The 15,986-nt window shown below is 43.9% G+C and overlaps 1 protein-coding gene across 3 annotated transcripts in view; it reads left to right on the forward strand.

Annotated features, from left to right (window-relative positions):
* Positions 1–15,986, forward strand: part of FRMD3 (FERM domain containing 3) — a 220,029-nt gene that overhangs the window by 186,531 nt on the left and 17,512 nt on the right. For all 3 annotated transcript variants that reach the window (XM_074953197.1, XM_074953196.1, XM_074953198.1), the window contains 2 exons: positions 559–627; positions 6,772–6,893. In XM_074953197.1, the coding sequence (XP_074809298.1) occupies positions 559–627; positions 6,772–6,893 (191 nt within the window). The remainder of the gene's footprint in view (positions 1–558; positions 628–6,771; positions 6,894–15,986) is intronic.

Below are 15,986 nucleotides of genomic sequence, written 5' to 3' on the forward strand. Positions count from 1 at the left end.
AACTTGGATAGCATAGAGATTGAACTGCTCTCACCAGATGCTTCTAGAATCAGGGTAGACATACACTGGTGAGACAGCGGGGTGATACTCATGCTGACACAGCTCTTCTGTACTTGTTCTGCAGATAAATGATCTCCCGTATTTTCAGGGGGAGCACTACATTGATTTCTGATAAATTAAAAAATAAAAGTACTCTGGTATCCTGTCTTCTAAAAATGTGTTGCTTTTCTTTGTGGCCATTTTAATAGTTCATGTTACAGCTACGTATTAATGTTAACATAAATTAAAAAAATCCCTCAAAAGTTGCTTGAATATTCGAATTCATAAAAAGAAAAGGAGGACTTGTGGCACCTTAGAGACTAACCAATTTATTTGAGCATGAGCTTTTGTGAGCTACAGCTCACCTTGCATCCGATGAAGTGAGCTGTAGCTCACGAAAGCTTAAGCTCAAATAAATTGGTTAGTCTCTAAGGTGTCACAAGTACTCCTTTTCTTTTTGCGAATACAGACTAACACGGCTGTTACTCTGAAACCATTCGAATTCATGTTTCCTTACAGTGGAAAGGTCGCCAAAGAGGTTGTGGAAGCAAGCTCTAAAATCCAGAGAGAGCCTCCTGAAGTGCACAGGTATGTTTTGATACTTTAAGGACCAAAGAAGATGAGTCTGCTTTACACAGAAAAAGTCACTTTGGTTACTATGGGACAAAGGAACCATCATTCTGAGCAGCCATTTGAGACAATCAATCCTAATGGAAGATGCTAAGTTAGTATAATACAAGTGTCTCTGTATCACTTTTTCTGTCCTAGGTAAGGGAGTTGAATCAGTATTGACCTGAAATTCCTTTCAATCAATCAGTAAAATAGTTCACTGGCCTCCGTATCACCAGGTAGGAAGTATGATCCTGGGGAAAAAAAAATCACCTGCATTTCAGCCCCAGTCATTGACCTGTTTTTAATTTTTTAGGAGGAGGGATTTATGTAGCAACTTATCCACTGACTTAAAAACCAGTTTAAAGAGAGAGGAGAATAGTTCTTATCTCATCTGGGAAAAAGTTCTCTGGTTTGCTTTTTCTAAAGCTATACTGTTGGACCTTTGAAAATAGACAGGTGTCTTCCTGAGACATGTCACTCATTGTACAGCCAGCAGGAGTTGATCAGACCCTGATCAAAACAAATGGAAATGGAAAACTTGCACAAACTCCATGATTAGAGACTAAGCAGAAGAAAGGAAAGAAATGCCAGGAGGAAAAGAAACACATTAGAAAGCTTGAAAACATATTTATTGTGTCAGAGACCAGAGTGATTGCTTAGTTTTTTGAATATTTGCAGCCACAGCCAGTGTAAAGTTAATTTTCCATTACTTTTGTGTGTGGAGTTTGTGTGACTTTTTTTTCGTTGTGTCCTGAAATACCAGCTGTCCCTTGGTGAAGCATGGAGCATTGCCCTAAGTTAGGCTCTTAATAATGTCTAAAAGGTAATCTTCATAAAGATTCAGTTGTGTTGCCCTTAACATGGGTATACATGGTTATTGAATAACATTAACCAGGTTACATTTAAATGATGCACCAAATGGAGGGTCTAAAAATTAGGTGTCTAAATAAGAGTATACAAAAATAAGTGGGCAGGTCTTCCATTGAGATTGAATGCACTATTTAAGTGTGCAAGTGCACATTAACATAGGAGATCCATATGATTGTCCAAGTTGTCTTGATTTACTCTTTGCTGTCCATTTTCTATCAGTCCTTTCTGAGGGATAAATATGATTTTGATTTTTTTTGTTAAAGATTTCTTTTGCATTTGGCTTTTCTGTGTTTTAAAGCATTGCAAAAATAATATAAGTGAATGGTGACAAAATACATAACTTCTGTTGCCTACGCTGAGGGTTTACTCTACATGGCACAAAATTGCTGCATGAACTTAACTGCCTTTTCTTTTGATAACTATTTTAAGTAGTGTGTCATTTTGTGATGAGAAGAATATTGCTTTAGTAGAATGTGGGCAAGTACCCTTCTCACCCTATACTGAAACAAGGTCCACACACTATGTGGAATCGGAAACTTGCCCTCATTCGAGTGTTTGGCTCTTTTAACAAAAACCTTTACAGCATACTACTGGGGCTCCTGCCTACAACCTGTTCTATTAATTTAAATAGAATATATAGCCCAAAGATGTTAGTATAACCCACTCACTGTCCAGTGTTTAAACAAGGTTTGGGGTTTGGTATACGGAGACCTCAGCCGGCTTAGCACCATGGCAAACACACCATTAATAAAAATTATTTTACCCTTTTATTAAAGATGAAGAAAAGAAGGAAAAACCGTTGAAGCATTTGAAATGTAAAGTATTAAGTGAGGCCTTCATTTTAACAACATCCCTTTTCACTTTCCATTTCCCTTTAGCTGGAGTGAGTTTTTGAGAAGGAAAAGCCACCTTGTTTGACAGTCTCTTAGATAGTATGGTAGATGAGATGGTAATGACTGTCCTTTGGGGGAAAAGAGAAGCTAGTTGAGACGGCTTGGAGCTGCTACTGTTGCTGTTAAGGTCTGATCCCATAGGCACCGACTCTGTGGGTGCTCCAGGAAAAACATTAGTGGGTGCTTAGCACCCACTGGCAGCCAGCTCCCCCCCCCCCAGCGCCTCCTACCCGCTGGCAGCCCTGCCGATCAACTGCTCCCCCTCCCTCCCAGTGCCTCCTGCCCACCGCAATCAGCTGTTTCACAGCATGCAGGAGGCGCTGGGGGGAAGGGGGCAAAGCTGGGATGGGGCATGCTTAGGGGAGGGGGTGGAACTGGGTGGGAAGAGGCAGGGCTGGAAGAGGCGGGCGGGGGACTTGGGAAGTGGGGTGGGGGCATGGCCTGGGGCAGGGCAGGAAGAGGCGGGACAGGGGTGGGGGCATGAGGGAAGGAGTGGGACCTGGGGCGGGGTGGGGGTTGAGCATCCCGGGGTCCATAGGAAGCCAGTGCCTGTCTGATCCTGTTTCATCCCAGGTGGTGGTTGGGATTCATCTGGAAACATTTGAGGTGGTGATGGTGTGTGTGTGTGTCTCTCTCTCTCTCTGGTCAGAACATCTCTAAGGAGTAGGACAAAGAAGGTCCGGGGTCACAGGAGACAGTGGGGATAGCAGCTTGGGTGGTGAAGCCTCCTCCACTAGCCAATTTTGTTCCTGAAAGTCCTTTTGTGTAAGGACCCACAAAGGGAGTGATTGGTGGAATAGCCTATCCCCTCATTATTTTGTCCACCCATAAGACGTAGTTTTTGATACACCAATTTTGGTTCACTGATTTCTGGTTCCACGCTTTTCTTGTTTACCAAGTATGATCTGAACAGAGTCATTGATTTATATCAGTAGCCTTTTTGTTTGGACTAATTCGGTCTGTCTGACTCCCTTTCATACTTTTTCCCATCAACATTTGTTGTTCTAAGTTACTGTGACCTCTTACGAACTTTCACTCACTTCTTATAGTTAACACACAACTACAGTAAATATGTGGGCCCAATTACCACAACAACCCAAAATATTCTCTTGAAAGAACTACTCCATTCTTCTTTGAGAGATGTCCCTGTGGGTGCCCACTCCAGGTGTTGGTGTGTGCCTTTGCTTAGAGATTTTTACAGCAGTACCTTTGCGGGCTGCCCATGCATGGTGCCTGCCTCACGCGCTGACAGTGCCTCAATATTGTGCGCTCGTGGCCCGGGCTCCTCAGTTCCTTCTCTACTGTCCCCGGCCTGAGACAGAGCTCAGCCGTCTCACTCAAGGATTTTCACTTTTAGACAGTCAGTCAGTTGTTTATACAGTTTATCTAGTATTTTAGTCCAATAAGTTTTATTTCCTCTCTCCCCTTTTTCTCTTAACTACCCCCCCCCCCCCGTTCCCAGTTTTTTTCTGTCACTCACTGAGACAGTTTATATTATGCCTGGCTTGCCAGGTTTTAAGAGATGCACTACATGCAGAGAGGCCATCCCTATCTCTGATGGCCATTCTCAATGTGTTTGTTGTTTGGGGGATTCCTACGTCCCCCAAAAGTGTGCCCACTGCAGTAAGCTGAAGGCTAGGGCATGAAAGGACGGAGACTTGAGGCTCAAGTTAATTCTAATGGAGAAGTCCCTCAGACCTGTCTCTGATCCAGGTCAGGAGTCCTACTCAAGACAAAGCCCGCCTAAGTCCACGAAGGATTAAAAATGGCCGGCTTCATCACCTCACAGAAACCAGTCGGCCTCCAAATGGTCTCCGAGCAAGTCTCCTGCTCAGCACATATGACACTCTGGGCACCTCCGGTACCATGCGTACCCCAGCTGCTGCCAGCATGCACTGCTCCAGTGTCTATGCTACAGGCTTAAAGTTGCCTGCCTCTTCTAATACGCCACTGCTCAGCACTGCAAAGGACTCGGTGCCAACTCAGCTGAGTCTGCCCAGGCCACACAACTACAGTTGCTGTTGTGGCACCCACACCTGAACCACCTATGCAGACGCATACGGTGCCGCACCAATCTGCGCTGGCCGACCCTATGGCACCGCCGCTGCACCCAGCGCAGTATATTCTGGCTCCTTCTACCTCGGCACTGCAGTTTATTCATTCGAGCGATTTGCTAGTCTCACCAACCCCCATTACTTGGTACCGGTCTCTCGCTGGAACTGTCTGCATGGCACTGACAACTATCCCCTATTCCCTCTCACTTTTCTAGTGATGAGGACGACAAACTGGAGGGAGTTTTTTAACCATACCATTCCTCCCCACTTCTGACTCCTGCTAGCATGGGACCAAGGAGATCAAGGTCCTCATATTCCAGGGACTTACCACCCTGGTATGGACACCCATGGATGGCAACCTTCCCCAGACAATGGCATTACTGGAGCCCTTGGGTTTTCTACAGCAGGGACCACAGTAACCAACACAGCCCACGAAGATCTGCTCCTGAACCTGTGCACACTTTTGCAGCGGACGGACAGGAGCAATCTGCAATGGACATTAGACCGCTCGCTCAACCCTGGGACCTGCTCTTGGTTCTCACATGCTTGATGCACCAACCATTTGAGCCGCTAGCAACATGCTTCCTCCTACATCTGTCCATGAGAACTTAGTTTTTAGTTGTGATTACATCCACCAGACGTGTTGGAGCACTCATGGCTGACCCCCGTACACTATATATTTTTTTAAGGACAAAGTCATGCTCCAAATGCATCCCAAATTTATTCCCAAGGTCCACTCGTCCTTCCACATCAACGAACCTATCCACTTACCAACCTTTTTCCCTAAACTGCACACAAATTCTTTTGAATCAAAAATGCACACACTCGACGTGCGTAGAGCCTTGTTTTTTGACTTGGATAGGACTAAGCCATTTAGGGCTTCCCCAAAACTTTTTATTTCAATCGCAGAATGATCCAGAGGCAAATACCACCTCTACCCGGAGACTATCCAACTGGATAACAGACTGCATCCGCCTATGCTACCAACTAAAGAAGATGAATCCTCCAACTTCTGTTAGGGCACACTCCGTCAGATCTGTGTCAACATCTGTGGCATTCTTACGTAACATTCCCCTCACAGATATTTGCAAAGCTGCCACCTGGGCTTCAGCGCATACCTTTACTAAACATTATGCTCTAACTCAGAAGCCCCTGACCGACACTTGAATGGGCCGAGGTGTGCTGTCTACAGCTTTCTTACCAGATCTGAAGTCCCTACCTCCTTAAGAGAGACTGCTTTTCAGTCACCTGGAGTGGAGCACCCACAGGGACGTCTCTTGAAGAGGAGGAGGAGGAGGAGGAGGAGGTTACTTGCCTATGCAATAACTGACGTTCTTTGAGCACTGTGGGCGCTCCACTACCCACCCTCCTCCCCTCCACTTCGGAGTGTGGAGTGGTCGCCATTGTAGAGAAGGAACTGAGGAGCTTGGGCCGCGCGCACCATATTGAGGCACTGTCAGCACGTGAGGCAGGCACCGCACATGTGCGGCCCTTGCAGGTACTGCTGTAAAAATCTCCGAGCGAAGGGGCAGGGATGCATCAACGCTTGGAGTGGAGCACCCACAAGGACACGCATCTCGAAGAAATGTCAGTTACTGCACAGGTGAGTTAACGTCCTTGTCTTCTTAACACGTGACTAAGATAGTGAGCCAAGTGGCTGAGTGAGTCAGTTAGAACCTTCTTTACCTTCCCTAACAAGATCAACACTTGCTAACAGGGAAGGCTGTACCAAAGAGCTAATAATAATAATAAACAACTAATAAAAACAGATTGAAGGCATGTTGTAGAGACAGTGTCTGGAGTGAGAGCTGTTCCTCATGTAGTGACAAGAGTGGCAGAAACACTCATGGTTTATTCTTAAGTCTACACTTCCAAAACCACAGAAGATCCTTGACCCAGTCCCAAAGACAGTGGAGCATGGTTCTTCAGCAAAATGATTAGCATTCTCTCTCTAAGGGGCCGTATTCTCCTCACTGCAGTGCAGCGTAGAGTGGAGCAGTAAAGCTGAAATGCGGTATAAAATGAGAAAATGTGAGGCTAAATGAAGCAGGAAGCCCCCCTACTGCAGAGCCACTACTGGCCCCTCTGCAGCACTTCAGATGCAGAGCCACCATTCAGCCAAGGGTGTGACCTAATAGGGGAGGAGTCAAAGCATATTCACTAACATAACATAAGTGGCATGTTCTCCTTGGGGGCCCATTATAACTTATTCAAAATTATTTTGAGGCAAGGGTAAAGGCAGTTGTATTTATTTTGTAATGATTTCTTGTGAACAAACTGATGCTGTTTATCTTTGCTTTTAGAACCAGCATTCCTCAGAGTTGTAGCTCTCATTCCTTGAATAAACAACTCATAATCAATATGGAACCACTGCAGCCCCTCCTTCCTTCTCCAAGTGAGGAAGAAGAGGTTCCTTTAGATGAAGGTGAGTCAATTACCTCACTGGTTCATACTCGAAATCATAACTGTTATAAACTGTTATTAAAACATTCCTGTGCACATGGAAAGATTAATTAAAGGTGCAATATCAACTTAGTAAGTGTGGAAATAGCTGTACAGTTACCACTAGGAATTACACCATTAACTCCTCAGTGCACCGTATTGAAAAATTATTACTAATTCTGAGAGCTGTGTGGTATGAAAGCTCCATGCAAGTAGCATGACTTAAGAATAATTGTCTTGGTGAGGAATTAATGGGGATAACAGTTTGGAGATCCTCAGGTGAAAGGCACTCAAAAACAAACACACATAGCCTCACAACATACCTGCAAAATAGGTAAGAAGTATGGGGATCATTCCACTAAATAATGACATGCAACGAACTCTGTGATGGAATGTGGCAGCTGTTTGAGATTGCACTGCAAAACTACATAGAATTTAAGGACATAGTGAAGAATACCAGCCCAAATTCTCTGCTAATGTAACTCCATTGGCTCCTGTGGACATTATTCTGAGGAGACTCTGAACATTTGAGCATATTATTTATGTAAAGAGGATGTCTACATGTTTGTTTATTCACTGCTTTTTCTCCACATTCTGCACCTTACTCTCAGATAAAGTGTTCATTAAAGATCCCATAGCATGGTTTTTAAAAGTAAGGGTATGAATCTTAACATCTTGGCTTAATTTCAACATACATAAATACATTATTTCTACCTAAAAATTCCCCCCTGTAGATTCAATAGAAATATGGAAAGCCAATGGTATTTCACCAGTGAATTAGATTTCATTGGGCTGGAGATCAAATAATTTGTGGTTTCACGTTGCTGCAGCAGGAAGTACTAGAAATCTCACAAGTGTGTCTGTTTTTTCATAAGAGTTCTACCTTCCTTTAACAGACCCCAAAAGTGAAATCTTGGCTGTATTGATGTCAATGGGAATTTTGCCTGTTACTTCAGTGGGGTCAGGATTTCATCCAAAGGGGTTGGATGATGATTGGCTAAGCATTTGAATGTTTGGGTACTTAGCTAAACATCTGGTCATTCACCCATTACTGTAGATAACTATGTAATTAGTGTTAATTTACAATAAATTACTTGTTAGCTACAGCTTTGAAAGGTGTGTATTTATGGTGACTTCTTTATCTGGTTCCCAGATAACCACCAAATACTGTGTTACTAGAAGACAGTTACCACAATTACAGAATAATCCACCTTGTTACTTGTAAAAAACAGTCTTTTTTGCAAAATCAGCTAATGTCCCATCTAGGGTTTCCTAGCTGCAGAAGTATATATAGCTGGAGCAGCTGAATTTACTGTTGGTTATGATGAAAAGTATGCAGTAGTGAAATCCAATTTTGAAAACTGTCAAGGGTAGTGCTCACTGAATAATGTTGATACACTTCAAATAAATAACGTGTACAGTTCAGTAGCCACCTTGACTTTCAAATAGATATTGATATAGTTACTCTAGAGGTAAAGTTGTAAGACCTAATGTGAATGTTTGTCTATGGATTGTCTCCTAGGAGGTACCATATGCATAATTAAATTACTGGTTTCAGAGTAACAGCCGTGTTAGTCTGTATTCGTAAAAAGAAAAAAGAAAAGGAGTACTTGTGGCACCTTAGAGACTAACCAGTTTATTTGAGCATGAGCTTTCGTGAGCTACAGCTCACTTCATCGGATGCATCCGATGAAGTGAGCTGTAGCTCACGAAAGCTCATGCTCAAATAAACTGGTTAGTCTCTAAGGTGCCACAAGTACTCCTTTTCTTTTTTCTAATTAAATTACTATGACTGCTAGTAATAATACTTAGCACTTGTATAGTATTTTCCTCCATAGATCTTAAAGTGACTTTGTTATGGGGTTTGGGGTGCAATCCAGCACAGAGAGGGGCTATGTCACCACTTCCTCTGCAACCCTGGATGCCTCTCAACAGCTTTGCTGTTGTAGCTCCCAGCCTGGGATATTCACAACTAGCCTGCAAGCATACAGGTCACACTCTGAAGTTTCTGTGTGCTAGACAGCCCTAGTTCAGTGGCTGTGACCCCAGCAGCCTGTCTACAGCTCCGCTCTGGCTTACACCACCAGCCTTGGTCACATCCAGCAAGGTGATCCCACCACACTGCCAGTCCTGAATTTTCCCAAAACCATATGCTCTGTAATGTCCAGCCCTCTTGTGGACCACTCAGAGAAATAATAAGGTTAGTTTGTTCCTCTAAAGACACACAAGCACATCACAGCTTATTAACTGGGGTAAATACATTCTTCCTGGTAAACCCACACTGAATTAGCTTATAGTTAAAATAAAACAAATTTATGAATAGGACATAAGTTGTGATGCCAAGTAAAAGGAATAAAGGTAGAAAGGGTTGCAAGCAAATAAAAGTGAAAACATGCATTTAAAAGTCTAAACCTTAATCTGGCAAGGTACGGACTGTTCAAGATGGTTTCTCTCACGAATCTTCCTTCTTCCCAGCCATGGCTGACTTTCCCTCAGTCAGGACCTTCCACAGAAGTACAAGGTGCTGTCTTTCCTTGTCTTCCTAGGTGAAAGATCTTTGCCTAGACAGGTTTCTCAACCATATTCAGTTTCCAGAGATTTTAGACCCTCACCCCACACCCCAAATTGAAGGACCCATCTTTCTCGGCTTGTACAAACTCCACTCCCTTGTTTCTGTCTCGTGATGGAGGCCAAAGATGGCTTCTGTCTTTTCTTATATCTTCCAACATTCAGTGACTTCTTTTCAAGAGTCAGGATGACCTCATGCTTTTCTTCTCTTCTTGTGAACTTCCCAGTCCTTTGCTCATTTCTGTGTAAATGGGGCTTCTATTGTTTTGCTTCCACCATGCTTACTTTACACAGGAGACAGGTAAATAGCTGCCTTCTCTCCTGTCTGGCAGGGAACCCATTTCTCCCTGTTTGGCCACATACTTTAATAAATAGTATCATTAAGTATCCATATATCCTCATCTAGTGTTAATACAGGCATTTCACAATTATATTAATTAACAGTGTGCTATCAGCTTTCAGAAAAGATCTCATTCAGTACACTTTTTTATAATACAGTAATATTGTATATAAACATTTCATTTAATATTGTATATATTCAGGTAATTCAATTCACTTAAGGTTCAGCCCTCCCATCTTTATATGGATTCTTCTGAGAGTTACCCCTCAAAGTAAAGTTCATTTAAGCTGTGAGGAAGGCAACCTCATGAGGAGAGATTAATAAGATTGGGATTTTTCAGCTTGGAAAAGAGATGACTAAAGGGGGATATGACAGAGGTCTATAACAGGAGTTCGCAATCTTCATTGCACTGCAACCCCCTTCTGACAACAAAGTTACTACATGACCCCAGGAGGGAGGTGGAGACTAAGTCCCGCTGCCTCGGGTGGAGGGAGAGGGGGCTGCAGCCTGAGCCCCGCCAGCCCAGGTGTGGGTAGAGTTTGGGCTTCAGCTTCAGCCCTGGGTCCCAGCAAGTCTAATGCTGGCCCTGGAAACCCCATTAAAATGGGGTTACGACCCACTTTGGGGTCCTGACCCACAGTTTGAGAACCGCAGGTCTATAAAATCGTGACTGGTGTGAAGAAAGTAAATAAGGAAGTATTATTTACTCCTTATAAGACAAGAACTAGGGGTCAGCGAATGAAATTACTAGGCAGCAGATTTAAAACAAACAAAAAGAGGTATTTCTTCACACAATGCACAGTTAACGGGTGGAACTCTTTGCCAGAGGATGTTGTGAAAGCCAAGACTATAACAGGGTTCAAAAGAACGGGATAAATTCAGGGAGGATAGCCAGGATGAGCAGGGATGGTGTCCCTAGCCTCTGTTTGCTAGAAGCTGGGAATGGGCAATAGGGGATGGATCACTTGATTACCTATTCTGTTCATTCCCCCTGGAGCACCTGGCATTGGCCACTGTCGAAAGACAGGATACTGGGCTAGATGAACTTTTGGTCTGATCCAGGATGGCCATTCCTATGTTCTCCGGTGGAGAAGGAAGCTCTATGCTCTTTCTTCCTCCACTTGTTAGCTTAATAGGTTTGTTTACTTAATATGTAAAAATGGACCTTCGTTGTCTTTGTCTGAAGACTGGGGTGGTCAGAGAATCAAATACATGTTTCTTTTTCTAAGGCAAACCTATTTACCAACTCTCCCTGCATGCCTACTTTAAACACACGTTAGTCATAATTTTGAGCATATATTCATAACTCTTAATACCCACTGTGTGCTTACATCATGCAAAAATATTAATTATTAGTGAGTTATTAGTTTTCAGATGATACCTCACAAAGCATATTTTGTACAAAGATTATTACAATAGTGTGTAGGGTGTGACTACAGAGGTGCTTGTGTCAGTCTTATGAACAGGAGTAAGCATTAGTAGTTTCTTTACACAGATGGGGAACAGAGTCCCAGAGCAGTTACATGACTTGTCTGTGTTCACATGGTTAACTGGTAGCAGAGCCAGCAGTAAAAACCAGGTTTCTTGACTCCCAGACCAGTGTTAGCACTGTCAATATTTAACCTGTTAGCCTAGCACCTCTTGCTTGTCCCTGAATTTCAATCAACCTTATACATGGTAGCTGAATGAGTTGCCCAATATGCAGTGACTTGGTGGTTTCGTGTTGCCATTTTAATGAGCTCCTTGAAAATATCCCTTTGCTTCCTAAAATTGCCCGAGAGATTAATTCACAAGTTGGTCAAGTCTATGAGAAGTATGAAACTAAATTGCCTGGCAGTTTCTGTCAAGTAATGAGGTAGATTTCATGCCAATTATTTGAAAGTTGCTAGGTAACAAAGACATCAGAGTGAACTCCAGCACAAGAAACCTTGTGTAGGTCTGAAGTTGTTCAAAATATCCTATTTGTTTGTGCGTAGGAGAATTGTTTCAGAAGAGAAAACAAACAGAATGTAGGGACTAAAAATAAATCCCCATCATTCTAACCTATCTAATGTCATTCCTAAAAATCTAAGCACGTTGTGTAGACTTGCCTGTAAAATGAAATTCTCTTCCATAAATACACAAGTTGTTCAGCAATGCTGTGTGGTATTGCTAGTTTTCTCCGAGGCCAAAGCATGAATAGTACAGAAGGAAAGGTGTTCTGACTGGACAAGAGGTCATGGCAGTGCAGGCAAAAGCCAATAGACTTTGATGATGGCATAAAAAATTACTGTTCTGTCAGTTAGAGAAGTTTTAAAAGTGAATAATAAAAAAACATTTCTGTTTAGAACAAACAAGCAGATCTGAATTTTCAAAGTTTGGTGCCCGGTTCGTCATGTGGGCACTTAAATTTGCAAGTAATCACTCAAATATCAGGTTGAGATGACGTGATGCCAGTTTGAACACCCACATGCAGAACTGGTTGCTCTATCTTAAGCCCCAAAGTTTCAAAATTATATTCTTCTTCGAGTGCTTGCTCATGTCGATTCCATTGTAGGGGTGCGTGCCCACGTGCGGAGCCATTGTATATCTTTGCCTTAGCGGTATCTGTAGGGTTGGTTGTGGCACCCTCTTGAGTGCCGCGCTCATCCATCGGTATATTAGGCACTGCCAGCTCTACGCCCTCTCAGTTCCTTCTTACTGCCCGTGGTGGGTAGTCGGAGCGCCTTTCCCTTTCCTTCCAAGGGTTAGCAGTTCTTCTACTTCAGTCTTCAAGCCTTAAGGCCTTGTAAATAGTTTGTTTACAGTAGTTAGTTAGTAGTTAGTTATTTTATGTTTTAATCTGAACTAGTGAGCTTTGACCGGAGTGCTTGCGGAATATCTCTGCTTGGTTCACTCAAGTGTGCATTGTTTTCTTCACATTGAGGGAGAGGCGGACTGGGTATTAAACCCATATACTGACCAGATTTGACCAGGGCAGGATGGTACTGCTCTGGGGTCCCAGGCTGGGAAGCTGCTAGAGAGCCTGCGTGTAACTGCAGCTGGGTGTGTCCCTACCTGTATGAATTCTGGTAAAAGTACAGGCTGGAGGGCTTTGAAGCTTTCCACAGCAGTACAGTGTGAGAGGGAGCCCAGGCTGGTGGGTCAGGGGGCTCAGTGGTACCGCAGTTGCAGGTGGCACCCCAGGGGGATCTCATCACAAGTGCCTCCACCAGCAACTGTGACCGCCCACTTGACTAGCGATCAGGCTTTGTTGGCAGCCTACCTGGCCCAGGTGTCGATTCAGGATATCTGCAGGGCCACTACCTGGTCATCTGTCCACATGTTTACGTCTCATTATGCACTTACCCAGCAAGCCCAAGACAATGCTCGCTTCAGTAGAGCAGTGTTGCAAGCCGCACAACCGTGAACTCTGAGCCAACCTCCAGGGATACTGCTTGTGAGTCACCTAGAATGGAAACGACACGAGCAAGCACTCAAAGAAGAAAAAACAGTTACCTACCTTTAGTAACTGTTGTTCTTTGAGATGTGTTGCTCATGTCCATTCCATTACCTGCCCTCCTGCCCTGTCAGAGTTGCCAGCAAGAAGGGACTGAGAGGGCGTAGGGCCAGCGCCCCTGATATACTGATGCATGAGCGCGGCACTTAAGAGGGCGCCACAGCTGACCTGATACCGCTAAGGCAAAAATCTCCGGCCGTGCACATGGGCACGAGCACACCTGGAATGGAACGGATATGAGCAACACATCTCAAAGAACAACAGTTATGTAAGGTAGGTAACCATTTTTTCTTGTGGATGGTTTACCAGATCAGTGCTGGAAGAGCTACAAGTATAAGGATAATATTCTTCGTACTTAGTCACACTGACTAGAATGTCTTCAGGGAAAATGATAAAACTCTGCCTATGAGTAACAGAATTGAGATGGAAATGTATCTCTAATACTTTGTTTAATTTTTTTTATGTTGGCAAGGACCTCCTTGCCCCTTCCTGTGCCAGGTGTCAGATTTTGCACTCCCATGTGTCTTGAGCATTCAAAAGATCATTCTCAATCAATGCATTGTAACAACAAGTGCGTGAGAACCACTGGACAGAGTGCTGATTCATACAGACACAGTCTAAGTGGTCAACAGCTATAATTAAAAGCAATGGTTCTGCTAAGAGGGAGAGTGGGAAACACCCTTTTCTGAAGCTCTACATCTTTGTCTTCATACCATTAAAACATTTTAACAAAACTACTAGGTCACATTCACAGTTTAGGGAGGACAGCTTTAAAATCTGGCCTAGTCTTCACAGGAGCACTGCCTTGAGAGGCACGTTGTCAGCACCTCTCCCACCCAGCCTGTCCCAATGTGTCCTGGGCAGGCCACACTCTCATTTCAACATTATACCTTAATTATGTCCTTCCCCCCCCCCCCCTGAAAGTTTTTAAAATGACAGTACTCCTGCATTTTTCAGACTAGTAACAGGTGCCTGTTTATATTGCTGAGCAACCTGAAACTTTGAAAAGTCTGACAAGATGAGAGAGAGGAATGCAGACCCCTAGAGAAACGAGTAGATTTGTTTAAGAAATGTGCTGGGAGATGGCACTAATTATCAGGACAGTTTCCCTGGTGATATGATAGAAATGAAGGTCAATGTCTTTCTATTTACAGTTAATGGAAAATATTTTTCTTTAAAGATACTGTCCTCTCAGGAGTCTCAATGTTGAGTCTCCAACTCCCAGTGCACGATAGTGCAGAACTCCCCTAACTCCCAGTTTTTATTCTCTGAGGCCATGGGAGTTAAACGTGAGACAATTAAACCTTTCACACCCTCCCAGTCACACTCCAGCTTCCGCTGTCTTAGTTCCTGGAACCTCCTAGCAGGTTCTTTCTCAACCCTGGTCAGGGAAGGAGCTCTCTGCAGGTGTCCGACTCGTCCAATGACAGCATCTCAGGTATCTTTGCTTGAATAAATGTTCAGTTTTTACTGGCCTGTCTGTTCTTCTGCACTATTGGCTTGGTGATCACAGAAGTAGAATCCTTTTCAGAATCCATGACCTCCTACTGCCTCTGGGCTGATCTGGTATGCTTCATTGGTATCCTCAGAGCACCTTTTTTAATGCTTTAGCATCGTAGCCTTAACACTTGGAGTCTGTCACAAGTTATGTGTCACTTTGGTGCATTTCTTAGGCTATGGCTACCCTACGAACCACACAGCTGTAGCGCTACGGCTGTGCTGCAGTAACGTGTCCTGTGTAGCCGCTCTTTGCCGGCAGGAGAAAGCTCTCTTGCCGGAATAATGAAACCACCCCCAACAAGCGGCATTAGCTATGTTGGCACGAGAGCCTCTCCTGCCAACATAGCGCTGTCCACACCGGTGCTTTTGCCAATGAAACTTGTGTCTTCAGGAGTGGTTTTTTTTTTTTTTTTCCCCCACACCTCTGGCCGACAGAAGTTTTACCAACAAAAGTGGTAGTGTAGACAAAGCCTTAGCGATCAGCGTTCTCAAGACTCCAGTGTGTTAGGAACTCTGAAAAAAAAAATTCAGTGCCAGCTTTGGAGTATTTTTCTGAAGAAAAATAATTAATACTTGTCATGTTCCAGGTTTTCCAGATCGATTAATCCCCCGATCCATATTGACTCTGCCTAAAGCGCTCTTAGATTTGTACAGTTCTCAGCATGGATCCGGAGTCTTGCTTTCTACAAATGCAACATACGGCAATGTTGTTTTCCCTGGCTATGAGGCAGAAGGAGGAAGGGAGCACAGTAATTTCAAAAAGTGTGACTATAAGTACAAGATGTCCCTCGTAGGTGAGCGTGACCTCTCTATGGAGATGAGCATTACAGGCGTGAGTGTCAGATATGCTTGGAGATGTCATCCAGAGCCATGAAACTCTGAGAGGAGTGCTCAAGGACATTTCTAGAGGCACTCCTCAGAAACACCTGTCCATACAATAAGCTGAATTGGAGTACTTAAAACAATTGATCCTTGAAGCAGAAGCCTAAGTTGACTCCCTGTATTATGGACCACGAAAAAGATTTTCAGTGTGGGGCAAATGGGCCCATGTGGATCTCTTTAGGTGCCTGTGATGGGGTTTACAGACCCACACTGAGGCTAAGGGAATTGTGGAGCACTATTAGGCCAAGAAGGCCTTTCCCCACAGCAGCAGCAGAGCACGCTCCAAATGGAGGACCTGCTTAAAAGGG

The sequence above is a fragment of the Natator depressus genome, chromosome 5, assembly GCF_965152275.1.
Source record: "Natator depressus isolate rNatDep1 chromosome 5, rNatDep2.hap1, whole genome shotgun sequence".
Taxonomy (NCBI): domain Eukaryota; kingdom Metazoa; phylum Chordata; order Testudines; family Cheloniidae; genus Natator; species Natator depressus.